Here is a 16,124-nt window from a genome sequence, read left to right as displayed (position 1 = left end):
ATGCCACTGGTGGCCATACTGCTTTACAAAGTACAGATTCGCAAGGTGAAGAATTTCTAAAGGCTTATAAAAATAGAACTCTGCGCTATTTAGGGAAGACATATTTTTATGGAACCTTCAATGGATGCATATCAAATCAAGCTGTTAAGAATTTTTTTTTTTGCACTAGGTATTTTGTTGTTGTTGCCTTCTTTCAGAAAAGGCGAAATACGAAAACGGGTGATTTGCATAAAATACCTTTTGCAGCTTCAGGAAAAGGCACATATTTCTTTACTTTCGTTTTTCACCCATGTCAGAAAAGAACGCAGGTGTCTGTGTTTTGTGTATTTTTCAGAATGTATGAGCTGCTTTTGAATGGTGGGACTCCCTACGAAAAGGGCGTTGAAGTAGACCCGTCGATTTTGAGAAGAGGTAGGGCCTATCTTGTCCCTTATCTGAAACTAAAAACTATTTTGTATGCCCTATTGCCAGAAATCCTCCGTTATTTTATTATTTATTTATTTATGAAACGCATGATGTTGCATAAGCACTGCACAAGTTTGAAACACAAACGAAACAGGCACGTCCATGCCAATCTAAGGAAAGGAATTATAAATAAGCAGTGTTAAAAGTGTCATTGTGTGCCTGTGGAAACTCTGACTGCCAGATGGAAACATGGCTGTCTAAGCCAAAGAGGAAAAGGAGGGTTTTAAGACTTTTTTTTTTAAGGAAGAAGTGTGATGGGTGTTGAAATAATTAGAATTTTAACTGCAAAGGGGAGGGTGAAAGTATGACTTAATGTTTCTGATTTGGTCCTACTCATTAAAGTGAGCCACAGAGATCAGAATGAGAACAGGTAGAGATAAACAGATGGAAAAAGTGCTGGAAGCAGAATGAATGAATTACGTATTTGAGAACATTTAAAAGTAACCCAAGTACTGATAATGTTTGATTCTCTGCTTTATATCTTTTTACTAAAGCCAGTGGCAGTGTTTTCCATAACATGATAACACTGAGGAAGCAGCCTCAACTTCTAGTGAAACTGAGGTCATTAAGCACCAACTCTAGAGCAATATTGAAGTAAGTGAGCAAAGTTTGCAGTTTTCTTATGATGCTTACATTGTTGTGTAGCTTTTGTTGAGGTGTAGCTTTCTCTCATACATGAAACAAGTGTTTTTGCTGTATAATTTTAAAAAATTAGGTCCAAACTTGCAGTAAAGCTCTGTTATGAATGTGACAGGCTTCTATCAACTATCAAATATTAAAGACTTAATGCATTTCAGCTGCCAGCCTTTCTAAATACTATTGCATGTCAACTATCTAATGCAAGGCACCGGAGGAGAAAGAACAGTGTATCCCAAATGGTGAAATAAAAGAGGAGATAGTAAATTGTAGTTTGAAGTAACATAGTGCAATATGGAAACATTTCAATCAAAGGAAAAGTGCCCCCAGTTTGCAGATTTTAATGTTTCTTTAGAAAATGCAAGGATATCTTCCCTCCACCCTGTCCCGATGGGAGAGAATAGGAAATGCCTCTTCAAAGAAAATTTGAAAATAGAAATCTGATTATTTTTTTACTTAATGGTGCCTGCCTAGGAACATAGGAGTTGACCCAAATTAATTTTACACAAAAGAAAAAAGTATAGAAGGTAAAATTAATGCCCCTTAAAGTGTTGGACCTTTTAGTATGTTGTGTAATATACCCTAGAAACAGAGAATATGGTGGTTAGGGCTTGAGTCACAAAACTGCAATTTAATGTGTGAATTGCTTAATATCCAAGAAGATTAAAGCGGTAGTTCACAGTTGGTCAGAATAAAGTCCATCTTAATACTACTGCATTCAGAAATCTTGCATGTTAAGATGTGCTAAAATATTTCAGGAGTAATTTTTACTGACAACTTTGTTTTTATTTGCTTTTTTTAAAAAACAACAACAGTCTGCTACCAGAAGTATTAATTGGCAGCATGAGCTATATACATCTTTTATTATTTTATCGTCAGATTCTTGGTGATGTGCTCCTCCGGGACAGACCAAACATGCAAAATGCAGGTAAGGAAGTCTGGTAATGTTTGGGTCGAAAAAGCAGCAGCTGCTTTCTGTGCTTGCCATGTGTGTGAGAGAGGTGTCAAGTAATTTCTTCTTTTGTAAAGCAGGAGAGGGCCAACTTCAGTTTGGCATAGTCTGTTCCACCAGTGCCACCCCCTCCAAAACCCCCCTGGTCCAGCAGTTCATGTAAATGAATGCATTCTCAGGAACTCTGAAACAGTTAAGGAAGTGGCCCTCAACCCTGCGCTCTTCATTAAGAGCAGAGGTAAAAGGTAAAGGTAAAGGGACCCCTGACCATTAGGTCTAATCGTGGCTGACTCTGGGGTTGCGGCGCTCATCTCGCTTTATTGGCCGAGGGAGCCGGCGTACAGCTTCCGGGTCATGTGGCCAGCATGACTAAGCCGCTTCTGGTGAACCAGAGCAGCACACGGAAATGCTGTTTACCTTCCCACTGGAGCGGTACCTATTTATCTACTTGCACTTTGACATGCTTTCGAACTGCTAGGTTGGCAGGAGCTGGGACCGAGCAATGGGAGCTCACCCCATCGTGGGGGTTCGAACCGCCAACCTTCTGATCAGCAAGTCCTTGCTCTGTGGTTTAACCCACAGCGCCACCCGCGTCCCAAGAGCAGAGGTAGTTATTGCAAAAATGCCCTACCCGGCACTGCAGTTTGTTTGCAACAAATCCAAAAATTAGCAGGGGTTACGTGTTCAGCTAGAATCTGTGTTCTCTCTGTCACTCTCCTAAAAATGCTTCAGGTACAAGGGCACTACAGTGGCTCAGTTGTGGATGTGATTATAAGCCAAACTGTGGCTAAGTGTGCAGGTACTTGTCATAAAAACTGCAGTCACTTTGCTCCTCTGGTTAACACGCTACTCTGGGCTGGGCCCTGGTTTGGCTTAGTGTTATGTCACACATGGTTTGGCTTGTGGTTTGTCACACTCCAGGCAATCTGAACGGTAAGCCAAGAACAAACCTTGCCTAAATCTTGGGGGCCACTAGGTGGCGCATCGGAAGATGGCTGACAATAACATCTCTCCGACCCACACGAGGTAATTTGGAGGCTATGATGGGGGTAATTAGCCTCCTTAACCCCCCCAGGATTATGGGGGGGACGGCCCTTGCCTGCTGTGCCCTATACCACCCCCGAATTTGTGGGGGTGGGGGCACTAGGCACAAAGCCCTCCTGTGGGATTTTTGGCACTCCTCGACGCCGTCCCCGATTCGCGCCGCTGGTTGCAATGATCTTTAAAAGAAATAATTTGGACATGATTAATTGCACATACATCAAGGAAAAAGGGGAGTAAATACTGCTGACAGAAGAGATCTCTGATAACAAGACAACAACAAAATACGAGAAGAACGTCAAGATACGGTAATGACTGAGGGGGGAGGGGGGGGAAAAACCTGCCTCTACCTTTTTATGTGATTTAACAAGAATCCCCCTCCCTAATGAGTCAGAAATCAAGGACTTAAGCTGTGGATTTAAGGCTGTGTGGAGATAAACTTTCGATCCAAAGCAATGTTTCAAGATGAAGCTGGAAAGCTAAGAGTTTTGGAGTGACGCAGTCAGGAAAAAATGCCGTTCGCCATTTTGTGAGGCATTGTGGGAGCTCTTGGGTCTGGGAGGAGAAAGAGAGAAATAGTTTACATATCGTGAATCAACTCCTCGGTGGGACTTAAGAGCGACAAATGCCAAAATTTACGATGGATAAAGTGATGTTATCTACGAAGGAGATATATGGAAACCATCTGGACTTAGTGGAGGAACGGGAAATCCACACAGGATTATTACACTTGCTATCGGCTTAAGGAGACTAACAGAAGAGATCGTAAAGGAAAAAGAGAAATTATACGAACAAGATATGATGTGGCAACACCAAGATAAGACTGGATAGAATTATGAACTTTGTTTGGACTGATTGGGACTGATTTGGACATTAACGCAGTAATAAGAAGATGATCTGAATTCCCCTTTGGATCTTGAAGTATGGGTTCCCCCAACAAAATTTAAAAATTCGGCTTTGTAATTCGGAATTTATATGATGTGATTTAATTTGATGTGATTGGCCAGTTAATAAAAATGATTATTTTTTTTTTAAAAAAAACCTTGCCTAAATCTTGTGGTTTTCTGGTGTGTGACAAACCACAAGCCTAGGTTCAGACATAGCACTAAACCAAACCAAGAAATGTGGCAGCGGCTGGGCTAGGAGAACAAAGAGCCATAATTCTTCGTGTGAATACCTGTATCCTCGTGTGTTCATGCTTGGCCATGGTTTCGCTGAGTATCATGCATGAACGTGGCCAGTGTTTCTCAGCCAGTCTGGGTATATTTATACAGCATGGGAATGACATTGTTCTGTCAGCAGCAGTTAAAGCACATCCCTGCACATTAAGTCAACATGTCCCTGACAATTCCCAGACATTTTCCTATGCTTATGTCTTACAAATACATTTCTAGTGAAGTGAATTAAGGATGCAGCTATAACAAGTGTTTCCACTGGAAAATAGCAGTGCATCTTCCATGGAATCATGTGATCATGGTATAGATTTCTGATTGTGCCTTGATCTTTCCCTGTTTTTTTTAAAAAGGTATTGTGTAAACTTCATGTTTTAAATCTTAACAGGAGTCCTCATTTAAAGAATAATGTGGAACTAATTATTTTTTTTGCTTTTTATAATTCAACCCGTTAAGAAAGGTGTAGTTAAAAGTCCTGAGACAAGGGAATGCATGGCCTACCTCAAAAACATTTATTTTCCCTCCTTAACCTACCTCCTGTTTGTCAAAGAAACATGTTTGTTTCTGCTCAGGGAGAACAGGCTTCCTCCAGAGTTGTGTTTTTGCACTTTTGCATCTTACACGACTCCATTCTTCCTATTGTAACATGCATACTACTTGCTGTGCCAGTGTCACCTATGTTGTGACAAAGGAGTGCTAGGTGTTGGGGTGGAAATCAGTCTGGGTTTATGACAGGATTTGGTGACTTCTGGAATGCGCACTGAACTCCTCACACAGCGACAGCCAGGTTTTGGTGGAGAAGGTGTCTTGCCTGAACGAAAGGAAGTGGTGGATCAGTGTCTGGTGGGGAAACAAGACTCTGAGAAAATGCTTTCTGAAAACTGGTTTTAGAAAATCCATCAAATTCATGGATGAGCAGAGATTGGTCCCATCCTGTCTGGTTCTTTGTCAGTGCTTGGAAGTGTAAAATACCTAATTGGTTGCAGTTCTGAAGTGTAAATTTCCTGCGGTTGGAACCTTTGCGTAGAAAACCAGCAACTTAAAATGCCTGCTTAAAAGCTCTGGACAATATTTGCACTCTTTCCTAGTTTATACCACATATTGTGTAGCTCACAGCATCTGGTATAGGCAACAACCGTTTTAGGAGCATCTGATATTTGCGTGACCGTGCACACACACATCATGCCGAACTCAGAAGTGTATTTATTTATTTCATATAATTTATATACTGATGGATTGTAAAAAAACAACAACCCTCCAAGTGGTTTACAAAGTAATAAAACAATAAAAGCTAGAAAAAATCTCAAGCATGCTTTAAAACACACACAAGTTAAAATACTAAAACAGATTAAAGCTACTTCAACTTAAAATTTTTTATGACGCACATACAAGTGGAAACCAGCATTTGAAAATGAACTGAATGCTTTTACATGGCTGTTATTTGCAATGATTCTGACCCACTTTAACCTTTCAACTGCCAGTGTTGGAGGGCCAGTTCACAATATGGGGGCCAGCCAGTTCACAGCTTTACATTTTGTACAGGAGTGTAAGTTTTTGAATAAAAAACTCTTTTGTATCTCAGGAAGGGGAGATGTACATAGAATTGATACATGTCACTCTTAACCCCCCCCCCCACAACATTCAAAAATGGTAACCCATCCCACTTGTTTCTACCAGACACAGGAATGATACAAGAGCGCATGGCTATTGTCCTCATATCATACTTAGGGGATTTTTAGAAGCAAGCAACCTAAATAAATTTTCATACACACACACATACATACATACATACATACATACATACATACAAACAATGAACTCTACTCATGACCATAGAACTTACAGGCTGCCATAAATAAAACATGGCTCTTTGCAGAAGCTTATAGTGTAAATTAAATATTGTAGAAGTGCGTTCTGCCGCTACAGGTAATCCACAAAATTCCATCAGGTCTCAGTTCTTATATTGACTTTAGTTCCTTCTTATAATTTCTTACAACTCTATTTAATATTATTCTTGTTATTCCTTACAAACCTTAGCAACCCCGCCCTATTTTTGAACTAGATGGTCTGTCCCTTTAACAAAAATTTCACCTTACAGTATAAAAACCTGTGATTGGAAACACCCTATATCAGTCTTTAACATCAGCAGTCAGGAGCGCTTCAGCCCTGTTTTTGAGTTTCTGCCCTGTTTTTTGAGTTTGTTTGAAACCTAAACAGCTTATCTCATATTCCTTTTTAAGTTCTTCTTAAAACCTTTTTGTAAAGGCAATACTAGAGTTTTTACAACCGAGTCCTCAATTTCTTATTACTACTGCTTTGTTCTCTTAAATAGGGCTGTGTTTAAAACTTGTCATTGAGGTTTTCATACCTTTTTTGTAAACTCAAGGAAGCATTTCAGCCCTGCTCTTGAGTTTGTTTGATATCACTTCAAAATCATTTAGGTCTATAATTTCTTTATTTCCTTCTGAGGAAACTGATTAGTTCAGTGAAACGAGTTTTGTAGCCAGCATCTCGTTAAGTCTTTGTTTAATTCTAGGTTAATTTTTTTTATTTTTGTTACTTCTCATTTCAGGGATTTTCATGGCAATTTCTTTTGTTTTGTGTAATTTCTTGGTTCTGTGACTTTTTTTCCACCCTACAGGTAATCCAGTCTTTGTGATTTAAAATACTGCTTTGGCTATTCTCCCCCCCCCCCCCAGGATATTATTTTTGTGGGCAGCTCAACCACATTCTCCCTGTTTCTCCACATTCTAGCCAGCATTTGTGTGTGTGTGTGTTTTAAAAACTGTCTTCAGTGGATGTTCAGAATCGTGAAAGGCCAAAGCTGCCATTCACATTCTCCCGTGAATTGTTTCTTCCTCGCATAAAATGCTGCTAAAGCTTTCCCAAATAACAAACACCTTTTCAATCTCCTTTGCAGATTTGATTGGCAATCCAGTTTTGGCAACTTTCCCCAAACTCATGGAGCAGCCTGATCTCATGGATGCGCTCAGGGTGCGTGAAACGTATTGCATCACTAATCCAAAAGGACAGCTTTGAAAGCCTCTTTCTTTCCGGCATGGGAGGATTGAACGCTTTTGCACACCTCGATCCCACTGTTGTTTTAAACAGCTGCTCTGACGATGCTAAGCTTAGGTCAATAATGTGCTGAAAGCAAAGCAAACAGAAATAGAAGTGAAATGCCCAAACTCTTTGGAAAGAGGTGGCTTAGGAAGGGCTGGAATGCAGCAAAAGGGTGTGGTGGTGTGTTGAAAGAAAAAATCCGAGAAGTTTGACTTTCCTACAGTCATAATGGAAGGAGTGATTTCTGCCAACATCTCTGGTCATCTAACATGATTACAAATCCTCTGGGGAAAAGCTAGAAGGCCAGATCCTGTTTAGCTTCATGGGGGCAGGAAACAGATTAAGGGAACAGATTTAGTGGCATTCAGATATATATTTTTTAAAATGTGTTAGAAAAGGGGTCTCCAGCCTGGTCCCCGCATTAGAATAACCAAAAAGAAAAGGATAAATGGCTTAGATCCAGACTTTGCTGCTGCTGGGCGAAAGGGAGGTCACTTCTGCTGATTCCCGTCTTCGCCCTACAACTTCCAGCACTCTCCCAAAATCTGCTTTAGAGGGCTGGAAAATCTTCTAGAAAGATTTTGGGGCCACAGAGGGAGGGGAAGTCAACAAAAATGGCTTCTTCTGCTACTGAGAAGCCGCTACTGGATCAACCCTCTACTATTGATAGAAGGAGGCTTTCTATATGATGCCAAAGGTTTGATTCAGACTCTATTATCCTTACAGCAGAAGAACCACTGGAATCAGTGGGACATAACTTTGTCATGTCTAATGCAAATCCCATGCATTTCACTGGGTTTGCTTGAAGGATAATTGAGTTTGAATCCAACCAATTGGGTTTAACCTGCCCCCAACTTTGACTTGGGTTATACATTGAAAATCACCCTCAACACCCCCCTCCACTTTGAGAAGCGTTCAGTTGGGCAGAAACCACCTATTCTCCTCCTTCCTTGGAGATTTTCAAAGGAAAGTCGCAAAGGCAGCTACAAGGCATACCTTCCATCTCTGAGCGGTTGTGATTCATAATGATTTTCTCATGTGCATCTCTCTCCACAATCCTTTTATTCCGCCACTCTTTGTTTGCATACGAAGTGTCTCAAAACTTTGTGCAGAGCCTTAGAGTTATTCATTCATTCATTCATTTAGAGTGCCTGGGCAGAGAAGGAAAGCACGCTGAAGAGATCTGAGAAGGTAAGGAAATAAAATCACTTTCTTCTGCACACAAAATAGGTTTTATGCATAATTATATATTGAACCTAGACAGCATCCTAAAAAACAGAGAAATCACCTTGCCAGCAAAGGTCTGTATAGTTAAAGCTATGGTTTTCTCAGTAGTGATGTATGGAAGTGAGAGCTGGACCATAAAGAAGGCTGATCGCCGAAGAATTGATGCTTTTGAATTATGGTGCTGGAGGAGACTCTTGAGAGTCCCATGGACTGCCAGAAGATCAAACCTATCCATTCTGATGGAAATCAGCCCTGAGTGCTCACTGGAAGGACAGATCCTGAAGCTGAGGCTCCAGTACTTTGGCCACCGCATGAGAAGAGAAGACTCCCTGGAAAAGACCCTGATGTTGGGAAAGATGGAGGGCACAAGGAGAAGGGGACAATAGAGGACAAGATGTTTGGACAGTGTTCTCAAAGCTACCAGCATGAGTTTGACCAAACTGTGGGAGGCAGTGGAAGACAGGAGGGCCTGGCGTGCTCTGGTCCATGGGGTCACGAAGAGTCGGACACGACTAAACGACTAAACAACAACAACAACAACAACAACAACAAAGGATCTTTCTCATTGGATTTTGTGCCAAGCAAAGTGTTGCTGCCCAACTCTGTCTGCTGTGCACAGGATAGGGCAGTAGTTGTGGCCCAAGCCTGAGTTTGTTTCTTAGTGGCTAGGGCACAAGGTGAGATCAAGCTGGCCATCCAAATCTGATGCATCTATCAACCCTAGAGCCTCAGTTTAAAATTGAAGGAGCAAATTTGCATGCAGCAGCTGTCAACTGTTGCAGCGCGGTGAGGGTTCAAGGTGAACCATTTTGACATCACAACAGCTTATCTGAAGTCTGGGTTTAAGGAGCACCCATTTATCTCTCTCTGTTTAGCTGTTTTTAGTTGGCTTTGCTGGTGCTTTAAAGAATTGGTTTTCCATTTTACTGATGGCTTTTATAAATCTATCTGTCTTACTTGCAGCAGTTACAACGTGATTGGTGGGGGAGGGAGACAGACAAGGCTGCATCAACATGAGGTGACTCGTGGCAATTCCAGCGCAAGAAAATGAATCTAATTTAAGGAAGAGTAACACGTTTCATTTATTTCCTCCTCCTCTTTAGAGAGATCGGGAATTTTTGAAGTCTGTATTCGTCCTGGTGTACCACGATTCTGTCTTCCCCCTTCTCCAGTCTGTGTTCCTCCCAGAGTACAAGTGGGCAGAAGAAGAATCTGAAGGCACTCGCTGGCGGATGATTGCCGACTTCTTGAAGAAAAACCGAGAAAGGGATGGCGCTCTGTCCTCTCTGCTGTCATCAGAAGGCCTTCACAAAGCCTTTGATGTCGCAGAAATAGCATATGATTTCCTTGGAGAGGCTAGGAAGAATAATCCTTTAGTATGAATGGACTTTAGTATGAATGGACCTCTTCCAATCGCCATGCCAACGCAAATCAATTAAACATAATTGATGTTCTGGCCAAAAAAGTCATAGTTTTATATTTGTATATCATTTTTATAAATACAATGTATTAGTATTCTACCTTTTTGTATTCAGATATGTTGACTTTGATTACTTTGGTGGTTTTTTAAAAGAAAAAATAAAGTCTGTAAACATATATGTTTTTAACTTTGATAAAACTTTTCTGTATAGTTTTTTACTGGGTTTCCTCAGGACAATGAATCCTATTGTTCGTTCTGGAGTTTGTGTAACAGCAAATGTTGCTGTATTGTACTTACTTGCGGAATGTTACTACTAATCTTTGATATTTTACAAGAAAAGCAGAAAATGTCATAAAATTCTAACTTGTAAATCTGAAAAAACCCGGACCCATTTCATCTTGATGTAAATGTAAGCATCGATTCTATCATGAGTCTTGCTTTGAACATATACCAACACAGCTGGGTGAACATCATGCCAGCATTTACTAGTAACTGGTGGAACTGAATATGATATTTGGCCACCTGCCAAGGCCTCATGGTTATTCTTGAAATGTACTGAAATTTCCCACTGCCCTTCAAAATTGCGTAAGAGTTACTGGCAAATGTCAGCATTTACCAAGTTTTCAATATGCAGTCACCTTATGGAATCTTTACCGTGGCTCTGAGCTGAGCATCGGACAGAAGATAATGGACCAGTTGATTTCTAACCCTGTGATGCTACCAGGGAATGTATGTGAATGGAAGCAGTGTGTGGAATCCTGTCATGCTCCAGTATCCCACAATTGATATTCCTGCTATTGTTGGTTTATCCTGCTAGGAACAAACATGGCTAAGAAATACAGTTGCTGCACATGAGTTCTCTATCTGGGGTGTACTAACTTGATCAATTCTGGGATAGATCCATTGGTAAGAGCACGAGACTCTTAATCTCAGGGTTGTGGGCTTGATCCCCGTGTTGAGCAAAAGATTCCTGCTTGCAGGGGGTTGGACGAGATGACCCTTGGGATCCCTTCCAACTCTACGATCCTGTGATCCCTTTTTTGGTGTCGTCAAACATACAACTTCACCAATGTGAATAGAAATGCCGGGACAGCTTTTCAGACTGGGGTAAGAGATTTATACAGGCGTGTGACTCCCCTCCCTTATTTATGTGCGATTGACTTGCATTTACGCGTGGCACCAGGAAATAATTCATTTCAAACCCAGAAATGGTCGGAGAGAGCTGGAGAGTCTTTGTGGCTCACGAGGAGACCCTCCCCAGAGCTTGAAGAGGATGTCAAGGCGGAGGGAGCCCCGAAAGAGGAGGCGCAGCAGGGCTTTGTTTACACCAGGGGTTGGCAAAGTTTCTGAGCACAATTCAAAGTGTTGGTGCTGACCTTTAAAGCCCTAAACGGCCTCGGTCCTCTATACCTGAAGGAGCGTCTCCACCCCCATTGTTCTACCCAGACACTGAGGTCCAGCGCCGAGGGCCTTCTGGCGGTTCCCTCACTGTGAGAAGTGAGGTTACAGGGAACCAGACAGAGGGCCTTCTTGGTAGTGGCGCCCGCCCTGTGGAACGCCCTCCCTTCATCTGAAGGCAGCCCTGTTTAGGGAAGTTTTTAATATTTAATGCTGTATTGTTTTTAACTCTCAATTGGGAGCCGCCCAGAGTGGCTGGGGAAACTCAGCCAGATGGGCGGGGTATAAATAATAAATTAATTTAATAATAATAATAATAATAATAATAATAATAATAATAATAATATAATAATAATAATTGTGGCTTGGGCCGGTTCATGGTCCTGCAGACGCCACAGTGGGCTGGATTGTGTACGCACGCATGTGCAAACGCTATTTCCGGCAGGGAGGCGTGCATAGCTTCCTGTTGGTTGCAGGACCTTCGTGCAGCCAATGGGAAGCCGGTCAGCATAGCGGAAGGCGGTCCCCTGTCTGCTCCACGCCGGTTTAGCGCAGCGCATGGGAGCTGACTGATCGGACGGCAGGGGTCCCTGAGTGGGCTGTGGGGGTCCATGGGCCGGTTAAACGACCCCTATGGGCCGCTTGTGGCCCATGGGCCTTAGGTTGCCGACCCCTGATTTACACTGCTCAGCCTCTCCCCAACAACTGATGTGCGGGGAAAATTCAGCAGCTGCTTTCGCCTGCATCCTCCAGCCTCCTGCCAACCACAGAGCTTCAGTTCTAGTTGTGGATATTTTTGGATCAGCCCTGAGTGCTCACTGGAAGGACAGATCGTGAAGCTGAGGCTCCAATACTTTGGCCACCTCATGAGAAGAGAAGACTCCCTGGAAAAGACCCTGATGTTGGGAAAGATGGAGGGCACAAGGAGAAGGGGACGACAGAGGACGAGATGGTTGGACAGTGTTCTTGAAGCTACCAGCATGAGTTTGACCAAACTGTAGGAGGCAGTGGAAGACAGGAGTGCCTGGTGTGCTCTGGTCCATGGGGTCACGAAGAGTCGGACACGACTAAACGACAACAATTTTTGGTGTGGGTTGAAGAGAGTGTGGCAGAGAAGGTGTTTAAAGGGTGCTAAGAGAGTGCTCCCCACTTTACAAGATTTATGCGCACACGGGTCCAGAAGGTAACCCCCACAAAAGTGGTGTGTGTGTGCCTGTACCTTACAATGTGAGCTGCCTTAGAAAGAGCTCCCCGGATATTGTCTTGGCACTGACCTCACTGAAATGAGTGAGGCTTGAACCTTCCAAGGGGCATGGAGATTGGGCTGATAATTCACAATCCAATTATTTTTAGATGCTTCCTAAATGAGCCCAAGACAGGAATCTGACCATGGCACCTAAGCGGAGACGAAACTAGTTCAGCAGGGCCAACCAGCAATAAGTCTTTTTGTTGGATGTGTTCCCAGTCAATTAACAACAAGACAATGGAGTTCTTCAGAAAGGCACGTCAGTGCCCTTAAATTGTTTAGAAAATGCGGTGCTGTTATGTTAATGAAAGGCTTGACTCAACCCCAAACGTTAAATATATGTCTTCCTCTTTCCACACCAGGGTGTGTAGAGCTTGCGTGGATAGGATTACAGTCCTCAAGGCTATAAATTTCCCTATTAGTTTGGGGGTGGAGAGTGGGGGGGGGGGGAGCACATGCGCTCACTGAATATTCTGGGTGTGCATTTGGATCTACAACAGGCATAGACAAACTCCGGCCCTCCAAATGTTTGGGACTACAATTCCCATCACCCCTGACCACTGGTCCTGTTAGCTAGGGATGATGGGAACTGTAGTCCCAAACATCTGGAAGGCTGGAGTTTGCCTATGCCTGATCTACAACAAGAGCTTTTAGTCTCTGGTACACAAAGCAAAATGGATACTCGTTCAGTGCTCATGCCTGATGGGTGTAATAAAAGAAAAACATGTGTTCTCTTCCTTAGAAAAAGGATACCCAAAGTGATGGGCCACAGCATGTTTAAAACAACAAAACTTCATGAGAAAAATATAATTGTTTAAAGGACAGGTGCAGCCAAATTTTAAATACCTGTATTGTTATTGTTGTCTGGCCATGGGCTGTCACCACTCATTGCAGTAGTAAATAAGGAGCTGAACCTGTTGGCCTGGAAAGGAGACAATCAGAGGAGGTGCTGACACTCCATTCTCCTTATTTTTTTTAATAAAAAATATATACCATGTATCCTAAGGGACGCAGGTGGCGCTGTGGTCTAAACCACAGAGCCTAGGGCTTGCCGATCAGAAGGTCAGCAGTTCGAATCCCCGCGACGGGGTGAGCTCCCGTTGTTCGGTCCCTGCTCCTGCCAATCTTGCAGTTCGAAAGCACGTCAAAGTGCAAGTAGATAAATAGGTACACATTACACATTTCCCATTTTATGTTTTACATACATTAATCATCTTATATAGACTTCCCAGGGACACGGGTGGTGCTGTGGGTTAAACCACAGAGCCAAGGACTTGCCGATCAGAAGGTCAGCGGTTCGAATCCCCGCAACGGGGTGAGCTCCCATTGCTCAGTCCCTGCTCCTGCCAACCTAGCAGTTCAAAAGCACGTCAAAGTGCAAGTAGATAAATAGGTACCGCTCTGGTAGGAAGGTAATCGGCGTTTCTGTGCGCTGCTCTGGTTCGCCAGAAGCGGCTTAGTCATGCTGGCCACATGACCCGGAAGCTGTACACCGGCTCCCTCAGCCAATAAAGCGAGATGAGCGCCGTAACCCCAGAGTTGTCCGTAACTGGAACTGACTGTTAGGGGTCCCTTTACCCTTTACCTTTATATACCATATATATACCGTGTGTGTGTGTGTTTTGCAGCCAACCCCACACTTAGGTTCATTAATTTCAGTGGGTCTCCTATGAATATAGCATAGTTGGATACAACTCTCAAGGACTATAAACCCCATTCACTGTAGTCTTTGCTGTTTTTGTCACTGCTTGGAATAATGCTTGCTGAGTGGTAATTGCCATGGGTAGTAGTAGTAGTAGTAGTAGTAGTAGTAGTAGTAGCAGTAGTAGTAGTAATTTATTATTTATACCCCACCCATCTGGCTGGGTTTCCTCAGTCACTCTGGGCGGCCTCCAACAAAAGATTAAAAATACATTAAAACATCAGTCATTAAAACCTCCCTAAACAGGGCTGCCTTCACATGTCTTCTAAACAGCAGATGGTTGTTTATTTCTTTGACATCTGATGGGAGGGCGTTCCACAGGGAAGGTGCCACCACCAAGAAGGCCCTTTGCCTGGTTTTCTGTAACTTGGCTTCTCGCAGCGAGGGAACCGCCAGAAGGCCCTCAGCGCTGGACCTCAGTGTCTGGGCTGAACGATTAGGGTGGAGACGCTCCTTCAGGTATACAGGACTGAGGCTCTAGGGCTTTAAAGGTCAGCACCAACACTTTGAATTGCGCTCAGAATCGTACTGGGAGCCAATGTAGGTCTTTCAAGACCGGTGTTATGTGGTCTTGGTGGCCGCTCCCAGTCATCAGTCTAGCTGGGAGGGTGACTGGTACCTTTCTGTCTGATTTGTGGCATTTGGGTGGCTAGCATGGGGGCAGAATACCCAGCTGGATAGATTCAGGGGTTACTCCAGCAGGGCTTCTCGTATTCTGATGCCTTCTACAGTAGTTAGACGTTTTGCTGGTGTTGGTTTGTTCATTTGCTGGTGTTGGTTTGCTCTAGGAGCAGATGCAAGGAGACAGAGGGCCAGATCAGTTATTCCATTCTTCAGGAAACCCTCCATTGGGCTGGTGTGCCCCACCCTCCAGGAAGGATGGAAGAAGCACACTTGTGTGTGCCATGCTTATTGGACAGAACGCTTCCCCATCTATAACTGATGCAGTCCCCCTCCCATTCCCATTCTTTCTGGCAACAGTCGGAAATGCTGTGCTCAAATGCAGTACAAATCACTTCCCCTGTTAACTTTTGCTCCAAAGTGTAGGGAAGGGCTATGTAGGCAGGCTGAGTGCTTTCCTTATGCAGTGGATGAACGGATCCAGAGGCAGTCCGCAGCCAGTTGCCGTAGCCGTCATATCAGCCTGAATGCCCTTGAACGAATCTCAGAACAGCAACACTGAACTTGATGTGGAAACAGCTCTTTCTGTCTTCTTCTTCTGCTCACCTCTGCTTGTCTTCTTCCCTCCCACACCCTCTAGGGGGCAGTGACTTAGACGCTTATGCCTTTGAGGGGCTGCTACATGAGTGCTGATCTGCAGATAAGTTCTTGTTTAGCACCTTTGCAGGCCAAAGGAACATGCCAGCTGATCCTTTCTGTTGGCCAAGTAGCCTTTTTTCCTTTTTTTTAACCAGCCTCGCAACGGTGCAAAATTCAGATTCCAGCATTCTTAACTTTAGGTAAAGGTAAAGGGACCCCTGACCATTAGGTCTAGTCGTGGCTGACTCTGGGGTTGCGGCACTCATCTCGCTTTACTGGCCGAGGGATCCGGCCTACAGCTTCCGGGTCATGTGGCCAGCATGACCAAGCCGCTTCTGGCGAACCAGAGCAGCGCATGGAAACGCCGTTTACTTTCCCGCCAGAGCGGTACCTATTTATCTACTTGCACTTTGACGTGCTTTCAAACTGCTAGGTTGGCAGGAGCAGGGACCGAGCAACGGGAGCTCACCCCGTCGCGGGGATTCGAACCGCCGACCTTCTGATCAGCAAGTCCTAGGCTCTGTGGTTTAACCCACAGCGCC

At 43.6% G+C, this 16,124-nt stretch overlaps 1 protein-coding gene across 2 annotated transcripts in view; it reads left to right on the top strand.

Annotated features, from left to right (window-relative positions):
* NPHP1 (nephrocystin 1) overlaps window positions 1-10,134 on the top strand; it is a 41,297-nt gene extending 31,163 nt beyond the window's left edge. For both annotated transcript variants that reach the window (XM_079968661.1, XM_079968662.1), the window contains exons 15-20: window positions 335-411; window positions 960-1,059; window positions 1,917-2,029; window positions 7,187-7,260; window positions 8,476-8,520; window positions 9,660-10,134. In XM_079968661.1, the coding sequence (XP_079824787.1) occupies window positions 335-411; window positions 960-1,059; window positions 1,917-2,029; window positions 7,187-7,260; window positions 8,476-8,520; window positions 9,660-9,938 (688 nt within the window). In that variant the 3' untranslated portion in view covers window positions 9,939-10,134. The remainder of the gene's footprint in view (window positions 1-334; window positions 412-959; window positions 1,060-1,916; window positions 2,030-7,186; window positions 7,261-8,475; window positions 8,521-9,659) is intronic.
* Window positions 10,135-16,124: the final 5,990 nt, after the last annotated feature.

This window comes from Podarcis cretensis, assembly GCF_951804945.1.
Source record: "Podarcis cretensis genome assembly, chromosome: 3".
Taxonomy (NCBI): domain Eukaryota; kingdom Metazoa; phylum Chordata; class Lepidosauria; order Squamata; family Lacertidae; genus Podarcis; species Podarcis cretensis.
Note: the sequence above shows the minus strand (reverse complement) of the source record. Positions and strands in the feature narration are given on the sequence as shown.